The sequence below is a fragment of the Blennius ocellaris genome (assembly GCF_963422515.1).
Source record: "Blennius ocellaris genome assembly, chromosome: 14".
NCBI classification, from domain to species: domain Eukaryota; kingdom Metazoa; phylum Chordata; class Actinopteri; order Blenniiformes; family Blenniidae; genus Blennius; species Blennius ocellaris.
Window position 1 is genome coordinate 18,121,450 of NC_137663.1, and position 16,564 is coordinate 18,138,013.

Below are 16,564 nucleotides of genomic sequence, written 5' to 3' on the forward strand. Positions count from 1 at the left end.
GAAGCGCTAAAACAGAAGAATGTGTAGAATGAACTATGCAATTAAATTACCTAGCAGCATTGGTCGTGATAGATATAGAAATATATATAAATATAGATTAAAAAGCCTTGTCTCTGTCAGACGGAATTGAATGAAATATTTCCTTGAATCGCCATCTGTACTGAAATCCATGACCTCCCTCTTTGGGCCTCCGATAAACCCTGTGATGTCTGTGGCACATTGCAGATTTCCCAGGAAATCCCTTCCTCTCCGGGTGGCTGATAGAAACCCTCGCTCGCAGCTCGCTGGTGAATTTGGAACAGTCTCTATGTTCGATTACACGCTGACGTCACCAGGGAGCGCTGAGCCCCGCGCCGCAGTCAGTCCTGAGATGAATGCACAATATTTAAATCTGGACTACCTGGGTCTCTCACTCCACCCTGTGGGCGCACTATGTCAGCACAATCACACAGAGGAGGGGAGAGCGGCTGAACAGGAAGAGAAAAATTTAAAGGGGATTAACTATTTGACACGTGTCTTTTAGATTATTCTTAAAGGTTATTGACAGGTCCGAGCATGTTGCGAGCAAGTTTAAAGCACCGAATGATAATGAGCTGTGGGACATGCTGAAAAGGAATGCTTTTAGGTTGCTCCTGGATCAGACTGGTCAATAGATTTGATTGGCAAAAGTTTCATACTTTTTCTCTCAATCTGAGCAGTTCTAGGGGAGGGGACCCGCACTCGTCTCTGAACTATGTCACTGTTTGAAAACAGCAAACACCAAGCATGCTTTCCTCGCCTCGAGGCCACCACTCTAACTTTTTTGAAAAAAAAAAATAATAATAAAGTGCTACTAGTTTCTTTTTTTATTAATACAAGTATAAAAAAAAACACACAAAGAAAAATTAGTATCCGGTTTAGTTTGGTGACTTCCAAACATTGAGTTAAATTTTTTATTTTTTTTTAAAGAATAACTGTTGTTGACATTGGTTGTGTGTTGTGAGTTGTGTCATCTGGTGTCATCCAACGGACATCATTCATTTAAAGTCAATAAGTTTTATTTATTGGAATACTTGACAGATAAGCAGTGTTTTACCCAAAACTGTTGAAAAGTTCTCCAGAAATATACACAGAGACATTTCATTTTGTTTACTTCTATCATTAACTGATCAGTCACATCATTCATATGCTTAAAATAGCGGCTTTCTTCAAATATCTTTCATTCAATGTTCAAGTGTTAAATTGTATTAAATAATTATTTATTTTCCACATCAGTAAACATGAAAACACCCCCGTCTTGATTTGAACTCTCAAGAGCTTTTTAAATTGCTTGCATAACAACAGTGAGTTTAATGGAGAACGCAGACATGTGATGAGACTGGTAAGCAAATAAAACAGCCTGAATGTAATATCCCGTAATTCTGATAGAAATACATGATAAAGATTTTAAACATGATAAAATGTTACTGTATTCTGTGCCACCATTTGTGAATTTTGATCACAGATGAAAAACTTTATACGTCAAAAACGTGAAAGGCAACTTCTGCAATTAAGATATATAATAACTATTCTTTTGAAAAATGCATGTGCATCTCTGAATTAAGTTAATTAAATAAACTTGATTATGTATTTTCTTTTAATAGTTTCTTTTAATAATATCAGGCAAAATGTAGTCAAAATTACTTTCGAAATACATCCTCTGTGAAATCAAAAATTTATTGGTTTATGAAAATTTTCCACAAGTGATTGTGGAATGTTCTGTGAGTTTATTGGTGTAATTTGACTGTGCACATGAAAAAGAAAAAAGAAAATGAGGCAAATAGCTTCACAACTAAATAATAATAATAATAATAATAAAAAAAATGAAGATGAAGTGTGCTGATGAATCCCACTCACGACTGAGTGAAAGACTTCAGCACCTTGGACAGCACCAGCTGCAACACCCACAAGCTCCAACAGGGGGCGCAGCAGCCACACCGTGAGCGTGGTGGTTTGACGTGACAACGTCTCCTTTCACAGTTTCCTCTGCTTTCTAGCGGAATGTGTTTGGTCTGCTTTCTAAATTTTAACGCCACTAATATTGCAGAACAGTTGGTTTTCTCAATAATTTACTAATTTAATTCTTTTTGTTTTTTGTTTTTTCCCCCCAAAACATTTTTCGCTCAGGTTTCCAGCTGCGCGTTGAGTACAAACTTTACGGAGAGAGAGAGAACAGAGAGAGAGAGAGAGAGAGAAAGAGAGAGAGAGAGTGAGAGAGAGAGAGAGAGAGAGAGAGAGAGAGAGAGAGAGAGAGAGAGAGAGTTACACTGTGAGTGTTAAACCTATGGGCAGTGTATAATAATAATAAGTGGATCCTTACCGACGCTGCGTCTAAACGTGACAGAAACAAAGTCATGCATGTTGCATTGGTATATAAAAAAACACAATAATCCCGGAGCTGCGGTCACGTTCCATCGGGGGCAGCCCGACTATTAACGGGCTCCACCGACCACCCCCCACCCCACCCGCCCCCTTCCCCAGCTCCCCCCCCCAAGCCTCAGCCACCGCGGCTCCGGTCTAATTGTATCGCGGCTCGGAGAGAGTGGCGGCGGACCGACGAGCCCCGGCGCGGTGTGTCCTGTCTGTCTGCCGTGAAGGTGCAGGACTGATGTCTCTGCCTGTCAGGAATCTGAAGTGTCTCTCGCCGGTCATGTGCCAGTGTAAGGTCATCTGCAGCAACCGGACGCTCTCCCTCATGTTCGGCTGCAAGGTAAGCCCACCAGGTCGGCTCGCATCCGGATGCAGTTTGTAATTAAAACAAAGCAGAAGGGGGGGTGGTGTGTGGGGGCGGAGAGGCCTCTGGTTTTAGGAATCGTGGGTTTGCGTGTCAGATGTGAATCGCCTTGCCTTTCCGCGTTTGGACGATTCGCTCATCTGGAAGCGCTGCACAGCCGCCGTAGTGATTAGTGCGGTGGTCACACTCACCCCCTCCGACTCCCTCTCCCTTTCTTCAGGTAACTGATTATTGCAACATATTACCGTCACACCACTGCCTGCTTTTCAAGATTCATGCTCACTGATGGCCGATTGCCATGTACAGAGAAACACCGCTGCTCCATCATCCTCTGCTGGCATGTCTGTGCTTGATTTCCCTTCCCTTTGCCATTAATGTTCATTGAATGAAACGCCGTGTGATTCCTCATCCTGACCGCCGGGCTTAACCATGCAAGTGCACAGGTTTACATTTACACTTTGCAGTACCAACAAAGCAAACTGAACGTTATGCTTTTGACCTTGGGAAATGCACTTTATTCCTACAGGCCACTTACACGTAATTCATCATCAGAGAAACCGCACACTGCAAAAAGAGGTTCAGTGCCAGCATGGATCGAGGTAACATGAAGCAGTTTTTTGTGTTTTTTTCTTTCTTTTTTCTGTAGCCTATACTGATGTAGCAGGACCATGCAGTTGTTGTCAGCTTATCAAGGGAAAACAGCCTGTTCTGTTAAGCTGTGTGTTTGCAGCATGGTTTTGATCTCCGTTTTGTTTTTATGTGTTGTGTCATCTAAAGAGACCCATTCATTCGCTGCTCACCCATCACACCTCCTCTTCCCCTCTTCTCCTCCTCATTCTCCTCCTCTTCCTCCTCCTCCTACTCCTCCTCTTCCAAGCTTCAGGTGTTTCCAGTATGGCAGCCAGCTCAGAGTTTCCCTCCACATGGCACTCTAGTCTGTTAGCTTTATGAAGCCAAATCTGACTACGCTGGTCAGCCCGGGCCAGGAATCGTCCCTGCTCTTGCCAACAACAATGTGTACATGTGTACAGAGCTCCACTTAATTTATTTGTAGATCCAGCCTTAACATTTTGATTTATGTTGAGTTGCATTGCTGGAATCTCACTCACGTCCCGCAATCCACTGGTTGTGTATCGTTTGACATAAATAGCTGGGTATTTTTGGAATATTAACTGTGATTATTTGAGTATTCTGTCTGCAGAGACACATTTCCATATTTGTTACTTGCCGCTGGTAAAATGAATGTGGGTGTTTGCTTTCTGTGCTCCTGAAAGGGGGGTCCTACTGCGCTCACTGTTCAGAATTACTAACACAGTTAATCCCACGTGTCCTCATGCATCACTCCCTCCTGGCTCATATCTTCGGAGAAATTGCATCTTCCTTGTGGAGAACATATCAAAAACACACGCCGTCGTGGAGTCAAGCTGCCTCAACAGTCATCGACCGGCGAACTGTAACCCCCACAGCAAACATTTACACTGTAATAAGCGGAGATTTCAAATGGGATTAAGGGCTCAATTAAAATGAATTGTACTTGGTTTAAACAGATCAGGCTCGTAAGGAACAGGGTGAGCGTGATCTCCACGTTTCGGGGTGAGAAACAGCTTTGTTTCTCGGTGATGATAGTGTTAATTGCGTCGAGGATGTTGTCTCCTTTAAGACGTTGTTGAGGCCTTTATACACCTGGTCTGTACACACGGTGTACAGTCGCCATCTAACAGCTTGTTTTCACTCACTGGTTGTCTCAGAGGGGCTTTTTTTCTAAGTGCTACTTAATTAGAATCTTTGGGAAGTACAACAATATGCTTTTACCAGTCCTCCGCACTCCGTGGGTTTCTCCATACTTTCAGCTTTTGCTCTCTTTCTTACTCTTTTACAATATCTACCATTGTGTTTGCGAAACTTGTGTTTCACAGTGGCTGCAGATCACATCCCGAGGTACTCCGCCAAGTGTTCATCTTTTGGATACCCTTTGTTCTTAAACAAAGCCCGGTGCAACTCCACAATGTCATTTTCAATTCAGGACCTTGATTAAAAAGTTCTCTATACACATTCATCCGTGAACACACTCCTTTATCCTGAATAGTCATTGATAGTGTCACAACATTTAATCAAGACAGCCTGTCTCACTTTTCAGCACTTGGTTATTTGTGCTACGTTACGCAAGCCGGCGAAAAGGATGGCGTTTTAATGGAAACTGAGTAATGATGTAATGAATGATTTACGACTCCGGGATCAGTGTGTGCCTTCATCTCAGTATCAAGATCGATAATCACCTCACCCTGAGAATTGATCTTCAGATGTCTTTACTGGAAAATGGGACAGGAAAACGACCTGCTGTCACTCATTACTAGCCAACCAATCATATGATCGAAGTAGCAAAGTTTAAAATATCAGAAAGTGATATGAAGAAGAGGTGGGTAGCATTGCTAACGTGTGTGTGTGTGTGTGTGTGTGTGTCCATAGTCTCTATACATTTCACATCCTTCCTTTACCTCTCTGCATACGTTCATCTCCTCCTATGGTTTAAGCCAATTTCATGCTGCTGTTTGTGCTGTCTTCTTTTATTATTAACAAATGCGGGCTTCGGCTCTGACAGTCACTCAAGAGCTGTGCAACAGTAACAATGTGAAGTGGAGAACGTTTACTAATGTTCTGTTCAGGTCTCAGAGTGAACCATTCAGCGTGGCCTCCACCTCGCTAACTCGCTCTCCTCTGCTTATCTGCTATCAAACACTGCACCCGGTGTTATATGAGCAACGGATGCGCACACTGTAGGAGTAAATGGCACATTCACAGCACCAACACTGAGCAGAAATGGCCCTTACAGTATCCATCTTTCGGGGCCGTGCAAGAGAAGGAGAAAAAACAAAAAATACCAGGCTAAACAGTGACCTATGACAAGTCGTCACTCATAAAAGTAAACAGTGTCTGCACTAATGATATGATGGTGCCGAACATATGGCTTTCCTGCAAGAGACTCCAGACTTAATTTAACTCCACCGTTCACCCTTGCCAACATGATCTGTCACAAATGTCAAAGCCAGCAAAATTAAATCTTCATATTGCTGTGGGTTGGCTTGCCTTCTTACAGGCCTGCCACCAAAAACCTGGAGATAAGTATACCGAAGCTGCTGAAGTGGAGGTGGAACACAATATTCAGTAGAGTGTTGCTGTCAGTTCATAGATACTTTACTCTGATAAGTCTGTTCTTCAATGTCAGACACTGAATAGGCTCAAATAGCTCTTTTCAATGAGCTTTGATTGTTAAAGTGTAACAGGTTGTCCTCCCACACTTTGAAAACACCTGGAGATTAAATTCATTGGCTACAGAAATCTTGATATCGCAATAATTAAATTGCAACTATTTTCCTATAATGAATTCCTTCAAATAGACATAATTTGGAAACATGGCCGGATCACACCAGTATTAAATTATGGAAAAAAAATACTCTCTCCTGTCAACAAAATAGAGATAGATAGAGATATAACCACTAAAAACGAGTTGCATACCAAGGTGGTAGAACTTATCCTCCATGCAACCTTGTGAAGAATCACAAACGGATATTTAATACGATCACCTGTTTTTCCACCACAGAGATCCAGAAAATGGCCTGAATAATCCAACACATTTTTTATGAATCATTATCGGAGCCCAATTTTGAAGCTCATTAAATGAAGCTAAATCAGAGAATTGTATCATTTGAGGCTCACATTGCATTACTGCATTATTCACTAGACATTTTGGTGAAACATCTGCAAAAAAGTGAAAAACAAAAAAGAAAAACCCAATTACATCATCATTTTGAGGGAAATGGATACGAAATCAAGATGGCTTGAACATAATAATCACAAAAATGCTGCAAAATCCTGTAGGGGCTGATGTATATTTAAAGGAAAACTAACTAAGCATCTGTCATACATATGCATCAACAACCGTTAAGATGTAATTTATTCCTCAGCCTCAGCCACAGTTACTTCTCCTCCAGGACATGAATGTTCATAGAAAGTAAAAACACATCATTAAACAGCAAGACAGCATTTCTGTCCAAAGACCAGATTTCACCACATTTATCATATTATCAGTTTATACGCTTAAACTTAGAGCTGTTAAGTCAGTCATTCAGATTTGGAGGCTTTGTGTGTTATTACGTTTAATCCTGACGAAGAAGCCTGCATCTGTGCTCTGTTTATAGATTATAGACAAAATGACAATAACTGCTGCTGCCATGATTCATTTTCTGAAGCCACTGAGCATCCTTGTAGTTCTGTGTGGTGGAGGAGAATAGCCTCCGCCACGTTTTTGATTGTGTCCGTGGACAAAGGGTTAATGCAACAATCTCCCACTACATGAGCAACATACATAGCAATGTATGGACTCAGCATAAAAATGGTGTGTGCATGCTACGGAGCACAGAGGGGGAGGGGAGGATGTGTTCACCGCTGCTGGGCTTTGAGTAAGGTCGCACCTAACCTGCAAATTGGAAACAAAAAACAAAAAACAATTGGACATTGTTTTTCTTCATTAAGACTATTTAGACTGTTTGGTAGAGCTGCTTGTGAGACCGAGTGCTTATTTGCATCTTATCTTTTACTAATAAAACCTACATGTGCTATTACATCATATTACATTCATGGACAACCCACGTAAACAATCATGCAGACCCCCAAGGTAGTAATTCATGGTTGAATGTCAGACTTCCAGGCTGCACGCTGGTGTAGCGGTTAGCTTTTTCACCTCTATAGTCTGCAGTTTCCTTCAACACTCCAAAACACACTCTGGAGGTTAATTGGTATCTCTGAATTGCAGCTGTAAATGTGAGTGTGTGACTGTTTGTGTGCCTTGTGATGGATGGACTGGTGACCTGTTCAGGATGTTGCTTTCACCCATAGCCAGCTGGAATGGGCCTGAGTGAAGCTGAAATCCAATAAATGTCATATTGAAATTAATGGATGTTAAACTTTTTAATATTGTTTTTTTTTATATATATTAAATCATATAGTTGGGATGCGCTTACAGAGAAAAGGTAGCTTTAGTGTCTTACTTCGATGCTCGTGATGTAAAATATTTTCTAAGTCTTTATATTATCTTCAACTACTGGAACTGTTGCTGTTGTGGTTTTGCACTGAAACGTATTTGACAGTTTCCATTCCTCTGTATTGTTCTTCCATTAAACTCTGAAAATTATTTTTAGACAAAATAAATAATAGTGTAGAAAATCAGTGACTTGGGCTGATGCCTCATCCGTTAACGTGGAAGTGAGGAGGCTTACAACCGCGTACCAGGGGGGCGATCAAGTGTTGCTGCCTTATGGGGCATCCGTCTTTTTATAAAGCCTGGGGTTATGAAGCTAACCCTGCAAGCCCATTGTTCTAATAATACGACGAACTCCTCTCACTGGAACAAATATGTTACATAAACATACACTTTGTACTTCAGTGGTTGCTGCTTTTGTTCCACGACAAGGCTCAAATACTCACCTGTATTATTTAGCTCACTCACATATTTACTCACTCACATATTTAGCTTCACTCACGCCGCAGCGGAGGGAAGATTAACATTTGATACTTCAGATTGGAAGAGGTGACGTTTCCCAGAGTGTGAACTATTAAATCTGTTCATATTCTATATTTATGCAATGGTCTCTGTCACACAAGTGGGCTGAGTATTGCCAGCTCATAAAAGTGTTTCTTATCTCACAAATGAGCGTGAAGTTGCAGTGAAAACAGATTCGAGACAGACTAAACAAGAACCCCCCCCCCCCCACCACCACCACCACCCCTCCTCTACCAATCATCTGCAGAAACACAGCCAAGCACCCACTATGACACCATTTACTGTATTTTCGAGTCTGATCCGATTATTAAATCTGACGATGATGCATCCGTGTGGGTCTTATCGATGATGAATCGTCCCACAGAACGGAGACTCGGAATCTCATTAAGAAAAGATAAACATAAATTAACAAGCAAATATTTGGAAGCGAAATGTAAGGAAGAAGACACGGTGCAGTTGTAAAAAAAGAGAGGGGGACAAAATACTTTATTTATTGTTTATGATGTATTTTTATGTTTCGCTCTGGTATAACAATACTGCTGGTGCTGAAGGGAACCCAACAGCACTTTATGGATCTTATCTTTTTTTTTTTTTTTTTAAACTGAGATCCAATACTGGTTGGAATAGAATGTAGTGTCAAATTACACACAGCTGAGGGTATTTTTTTTTTATTTTTTTTAAATTATTTGTTTGATCAAATTTTGAATCAGATATTGTGTAAAGTTCTGTTGGACAGAGCGGCCACCTGAAATAATCTCCCTGCGGACGACGTACAGGTGCGAGCCGAGGTGCTTCTCAATATTAAACACGTTCACTCTGCAGCCCTGTTCACATTCAGCGGGCGCTCGCAACAGAGCTACTGTACACCACAACACACATACAGACAGTTCCTGCTGCTGCTTTGAGCTCCATTTATAAATCCCACATGAAGAAATACATCTCATGACTTTATACCTTTTAGCATGTACGGCAATTTTTTTTTTTCTTCTTCTTCTCACTTTTTTGTTCTCCACTGAAAAGAGATTAAGTGAGTACAACCAACAGCTGTCTTGAATTTGGGTGAAGAGGATGAATCCAGAGCGTCTCCATTGGGGGTTAAGACACTCTTCTTTCTTGTATCTCCACTTTTTGATTCACACTTCGCGGATTCTCGCATTAACATGCTGCCTGGTGCAGCTTTAAGCACTCTGCCCCTTGGTAAATATAAAGACGGTTGTTATTGTTGAAGCGTAGATCGCTACAGGATACTAACACTTGTCAAAGTGTTGTGCTGAAACACCTTGGAGAATAGTCTGAAGTTATCATTGGCAGTAGATGAGTGAAAACCCAGTCCTCTGAGGCTTACATATACATGAAAAAAAAACAAAAAACAGTTGTACTGGTAGGTGTTGGCTGGCAACCGAAGCTGTGATAATGCAAATTAGATGAAAGCTGCGTTTGAGGTTTGGCGCCTGTGAAGACACTTGTGAGTGAAAATCAACTGAGAAGGCAACAATGACTGTGTTCTGACGGATTGTGGCGGGGAAGAGAAGGTTCAGATGACCATCGGAGACGAATACTGTCGGCTGATCGGTGCTCCGTCGACGCAACGATGAGCGACGAAGCAACGCGGGGGAACGCGTCATTCCGCTCACATGGCGTCAGCCGGAGTTTAAAGATAGTGAAAGTGTTCAGCTCGAGTGTGGGTGGTTTGGAGGCTCTGGTGGGTTGGTGTGAGGGTCTGTTCACCAACATCCTGCCGGCGCGCGGCCTACATACAGCATGTGTAGGGAACTATGTAATTCATTTCTGCAGCGTTGCTGATGGATGATCACACGCTAAAGCCTGGGCCACTGTTCTAACAACATATACCAAAAGCTTCCTATACCAAAAATACATCATGATGGATCCTCTATAATCGTGTCCAATTATGGACGCATTCTTCCTTCACACACAAATATATTACCCTATCCATTATGATATTGTAATTCTGTAATGCTGATGTTATTAAGTGATATTGAAGGCCGTTCTGTGTCGGCGCCTCGGGACTTTGCTGTGGTTACGGCAGTCTACACAAATCTGCAGAATATTCCAGCGCTCCTCAGATGGACCAGTGCAGCATGCTACATGTATACAAGATGATGCATTACACAAGTTCCCTGAGGACAAATTTCTCTGTCGACTTAATGAAAATTTAAATGAAGACGAGTCGACAAGGCTATGCCCACAAAACTGTTAGAATTCAGTGTTGTCTATTCAGGATGGATGTATTACATTAATTTCCTCGAGCCATTTGTACCAACTGATAATGTGATAATGGACAATAATGTAATAATTTCACCGATTTTAAAAGCATTAGAGCCCGGGAGGTAGTAAAACATTTGAATCAATGTTGAAATAACATCTTTCCAATAAAAGTCATTAGAAGATGTATTAACCGTTGAGGTAAATGTCCCGTCAATATACATTTGTACATTTTGCATTAGTGAAAATCCAGATACCGGTACATGACTGGGTATCAAAAATGTATAGCATAGACAAATGGAAACAAAAATACAGAGAAATATAATTGAATGTATAAATATGTAAAAGGCGAACCAAAATGTAACTTATTTTTCTATAAACAATTTTATCTAAGAAAAAAAAAAGAAAATGTAATAGCAGCAGCCAATAATTTAAAAATACATAACTACAATGGCATTTATTGGAGATAAAATAATTCTTTTTTGCGGGTTTTGTGCTTATCAAAAAGAGGTACAGTGGATGACGTAGTCGATATATTAATTTATTGATTATACATACATACAGCACTCAATTATTATTTCTTACTATTTTATTACGTTATTGACAAGCTGTTACGCTATTGGGTTTACTGCATTTACTATGGCTAAAATTGATAGGAAATTTTCCTTGGTTATGTGGAAGCTTATGTTGGATTGTCACTAGTTCGCCAGTGGAGCGACGATAAGGCAGTTTTTGAGACAGCCTACATTTTGTTTATATTATGGAGCTGCATGACGGTTAAGCAGATCTCGTATGTGAATAAACACTAATTGGTTGAACCAACTGATATTTTTTGCTCTGGCTTGTAAAGGCACGTACGTTTAATCATTTACCCGACTAATTGCATGCATCAACATGCATTAACACAAGCGCTGTGATAACACAAGAGAAGATCAAATAATTGCTGAAAATACTGGATCCAGGTGCAACTGGTTTGTACTTTTTGTTTTGGAAAAACAGAGCAATGATTTTTCTTGCTTGAATTCAATATGTGTCTGTATAAACTAAAAGCAGCCCAGTAATAACATTAACAGTAAGCTGCAACATGACATACAGGGGAAATGTCTGAAAAAAAAGCTGCCTTGTCTAGTCGATATGTCTGTCAATTAATTACTGCTTTGTATTATACATCATTTTAAAAATGTTTTGTGGGAATTATTTTGTGGCTCTATGTAACTGTTACGATAAAAGAACAATTTAATCTTCAAGTTCATTTGTTGGTATGGATTTACTTCACTAAGTTATTATCATTGTGCAATCAGCTCAACTCCAGCATTTAGTCTTTTGCTCACAGAAAAGGAGACTCAGAAGCATCACCGTGAAAAGATGGATGCAAATAGACGAACTTTGAAAAGCTTTGAATTGTGGGGATTTGGCTCCTTGAATTTGCATTCAAGGATCTTCTTGTGGAGCGTGGGCCACTTTACACATCAGATGCACTTGCAGTCTCAGTTTCTTGGAAATTATATGCCTAAGAGGTGAGGTTAGCTTTCATTCCATTATCAAATGCACAGTAATTTAAAAGCTCAAGCTTGGTCCTTGAATTACAAACTGAGATGATGGCAGGCAGCGTTTGACATTTGCTCTACATTAACTTAACTCATTTAACCGTTAAAGGAACAGCTTACTCAGCCGCACAGTGTGCAGTTGTTATTACAGTACAGCACGGCCAGTAACTACCACCACAAGCTGAAGAGGTCCTCCTCATAATGACCTTTGAAACACTGTTCGTATTGAAAGAAATGAATTCCTTGCAAGATGATGAACTGATGCCATAAAACCTGGAACACTCAAAGGACTTTGCTGCATCAGGGATTATTTTCTGCAGCTATAAGCTAATATTTGTCAGTGCAATGTTTTATTTTTTTTTATTTTTTCCAGAACAATGACATGATTCACCAAAACTAACGGAACTGACATGACGTGCAATCATTAACATTAGCCAGATTCTATGTGGCATTTGTTCACTCTATCCTATTGTGGATGTAAGTGCAGACGAAGTCTTCAAATTGGAGTAAATAATGACTAAAGACAACAATTTACCTCAATACAATTATCTCTTTCATCCCATATCTAATGCTGCTTTCTTGTGACAACATAACAACTTGGCACAAAACATTCAGTAGTGTGTGAAACATGGGGAGATGAGAGTATCAACTCAGTTGAACTCATGTCGGGTTGATTGTTTTGGGTGGTTTCTGTTGTATATCTGGCTAATCTAATGGTCTGCTTTGCCAGATTTCAACTCAGTAAATATAAAGCCTGTAAAGTACAATTTAATTCATGCATGGATGAAGAGGCCCTGGCAGAACTGGGCCATCCTTATGTTGCAGGTTGTGCTGTTGCCACCTGTTTGTTCATTTCGAGGCTGTGATTGCAGGCGCCGCTTGTCTTACATCACCGGGCTCGCCTCGCCATAATGTAGGAGAGTTATTCAGGCTTTTACAACTTACAAAAGATAACACAAGTCATTTGCTCATTTGGAATAATCTGGCCTATAGTCTGTCCACATGCGGCAGTATTACAGGTTCATCACAGTCAACTAATGCAACGGCCAGCACACAACAATAACATGCCACATGTGGGCTGGCTGGATTGATGGCTCTCAGAAATTCAACATTTAACAATCCAACCCAGGCACATCAACACATTCGGGACCTTTCATTACAGAATATTTTCTGGGTTACATCAGGAAATAACATGATTATGTTGATAGTTTGCTTTGCAGGCTCAAATGTGTTTTCATATTTCTCTTAAATCTAAAATCACACAAAGGTCCATGTCAACAAAGTGTCTGAAGAGATTGTAGAGAAGTGCCATCATTCAGGAATAATCACACTAATCTCAGAGCGTTTATAGTTATTTATCTACTTCTGACATTGGTCACCCATAAAATGAGAAAATCTTGTAAAAAGCTTGTGTTTGTCAGATTTGTGAAACTATTGCAGAGATTAGCACGTGTGTCATTATAAAACAAATGCATGTTGCCCTTTCTGAAGCATTCAGCTCTAACAGTCATTGTTGATGAGTCAATTTGTGTGAAATTGTGTCGCTCCTGTGAAACGCAGCGGGCCCAATTTTATGGACTAGAAAATATAAATGGCGTAGTACACTGTTTCCGGCACAGTTTTCATTGTCTTTGCACCCAGGAAAGAGTGCCGCCTGCCCGTTTTCACTTTAACCAGCTAATCAGCCACTGATATCTGAAACAGCAGGGAAAAGGAAGAGGAATAATGAACATGCTGCACAATGGAGCTGAATTCAATGAGTTAAAGATCTACTTACGGACTGAACAAAATTTGCATCCCAGTTATGTTGATGCAGAGATAAATCTGAGAAGAAGGAAAAAAAACTATTTTGACCTCCAAATTACTCCATGTGCATACATTTTTAATGTTTGTGAATCCCCTTCTGAACTTGCTTTTTTTTTTAAACCACTGACTAGCTACAATCACAGTTAACTTGACAGAGGAAATTCCACCTAATCCGCTCCCCAGAAGGACATTTGTGAAACACATTTTTTTTTTTTTTTTTCATTGAATGTCACATCCCCCACCAGTGGGACAGAAGGGAACATGGCAGCATGAACGTTGGTCATGCGGGAATCGGGGAGGCAGAGGAGACCAAAGAGCTCAGGGCTACTTTGAGCAGTGATTCATGTAATCTACTAATCTTTCCAGGTTTTCAGTCAAGGCTTTTGATACGAGTCTTACTTACATTTCATTGTTTACCGATACAGTTAAGTTCCCTCAACCAGAATACTGTACAAAGGTAGTCGGTGCTGCACGGTTACATAATACTTAATTTATGTTTTACATTAGCAGAGCAAGGTCAAAGCGTGCAGAATATGCAGAAAATAAATCTATTACATCCAGCTTATTAACCTGTATATTGGAACAGTTCCATCCAAAATAATCCATTTACCTCATGTTTGTGCTCTGTTTTCTTTTTTGATAAGCTCTGTTTTTTTTTTTTTTTTACCCATCCCCCTTAATTTCTCCTCTATCTTCATCTCTGTTTCACTCTCTCTCCTTCTTGCTGTCTCAGTGTAATGTGATCCAGGACCAGTGCTGGCAGCCCCAACTGTGGCACTGCAATCTCTGCTCTGCTCTGGTTGCTAGGCAGCCCGTCTCAGACAGGGCTCGGTGATGCACCTCCTTCTCTCATCGCTCTCCCCGCCCCCCCCCAAAAAAAGGGAAAAGACTAAATAAATATATAAATAAAGGAAAGCGAGAGGGGAGAGCGACAAGGTTGGCCATCAGGCCACCAGCCAAAAAAAAAATAAAAAAAATCAGACGATCCTTCCAGATTCCTCTGTTTTGCGAAGAGGCTGCTCCACATCTGCAGTGCAGCACGGTGGCACGTTGCATGCCTGGGGGGCTTTTCTTTTGATGGGGGGGGGGTTTAGATTTGTAGAATAAAAAACACAAACTCCAAGCCAAAGGACAGTGTGGCAGATCTCTGCTGTGATGCTGCCCACCTTTTTTTTTTTTTTTTTTAATGTGTGATTGGGATGGAAAATGCTGTGTGCAGATTTTGTGTCATCACGCCGAGAATGAAGCCTACCATGTGTGGCAAAAACAGTGGGCTGCTGGCAGGCTGCCCAGCTGTGGGATATCGGTAGGGGAGTGAGGTTACTAGGAAGAAGCTGCATGATCCGCTACTTTGGAACATGCTATGAGTCACGGCTCGAGATGCTCCATGTGGTTGTGGAGGACGTTAGATTAGCTCGACGTACAATGGCAACATTTTGAAGCTTCTGTCTCCCCCATTGCCTTCACTTTGCCCTTGTAGGCGTCACACAAGTTATGTGATGTACGAGATTTGCATATAGATTATCCACGTTTGGCAAGAGATGCCCCTGATGGAAATGCGTCTTCTTACCCTTGGTGATTAGAATGTGTAATTTACTCCATAATCATGTCTAAAGGAGGTCAGGAACCAGTGAATGTCAACAATAATGAGAGCGAGCCAACATATCATGCATGTGAATTAACCATTACTAGCCTTGCGACCTGTTAAGCTTAATGCCATCCTCTCTTGTCTGTCCGTGTGTCTGCAGAAATACAGGTACCAGGATGAGGAGACGCCCCCCTTGGAGCACAGTCCAGCGCATCTGGCTCCAGGGAAAAGTGCAGAGATGCTTCACATGAGTGACAAGAACCTCGCTGCCATGGAGGCTATACATGGCTACACACCACACACGCATATCTCTCCTGTTAAGGTAGGACACACACTCACTTATTGTTGATCAATACGTAACACGATCACACTGGCACAATGCACTCGACTGTCAACACTTAGCAATGAGTGTGTTCCCGTGTCTCGAACGTCGGGAACATTTTGCAGACACGTCAGGCATTGTTATTCCACAGCCAGCGGATCGCATTGATATTGTCACTGCAATACTGAAGATTCGTTGTGACGTCGGAGGGATCATTTTGACTTCGTATTTAACATTTGTGACACTGTGAGCCACTTTGCCGTCAAGTTCATCAAAGGTTGTCATGCTGCAGAGCTAAAACACAGATTACATTGCATTTATATTGTATATATTTGGCAAGGAAGAGTGCTAAAATTTCACATTAAAATGAAATGATAGAAAAAAAAACACCATCGGTGATTACTTATAGTGGAATACTGGCTATTAATCCAAATATGAGGTCTGGATTCCCTAATTCAGTTTAGTTTACGTTATTCAAATTCCCTTCAATCAGAGACCTAACATGCACTAAGCTTGTTAAATTTACATTAGGCTTTTCAATTAGCTCACAAATAGCATATTATCTCTTACAACTTTGTGCTTAATATGATGTGTGGTCTGTTTTGAAAGCATAATTCCTCAACACAAGTACTTTGATGGGAATATAATATGTTTATGCGGAACAAATATGGCCCCTGGTAGCCTTTAATGTCAGATCAACTTTACACCTGCAGGATTTTGCATGCTCTGATCCGAGCATGGCTGCATGCATATCAAAGTGAAAGTGGAC

General features: G+C 40.9%; 1 protein-coding gene across 1 annotated transcript in view; it reads left to right on the forward strand.

The window, feature by feature from the left end:
* Nucleotides 1–2,626: 2,626 nt before the first annotated feature.
* dlg4a (discs, large homolog 4a) overlaps nt 2,627–16,564 on the forward strand; it is a gene marked incomplete at both ends in the record, with an annotated part of 43,696 nt that continues 29,758 nt past the window's right edge. Inside the window, 2 exons of the mRNA XM_080509456.1 lie at nt 2,627–2,728; nt 15,634–15,795. Coding sequence (XP_080365582.1) covers nt 2,627–2,728; nt 15,634–15,795 — 264 coding nt within the window. The remainder of the gene's footprint in view (nt 2,729–15,633; nt 15,796–16,564) is intronic.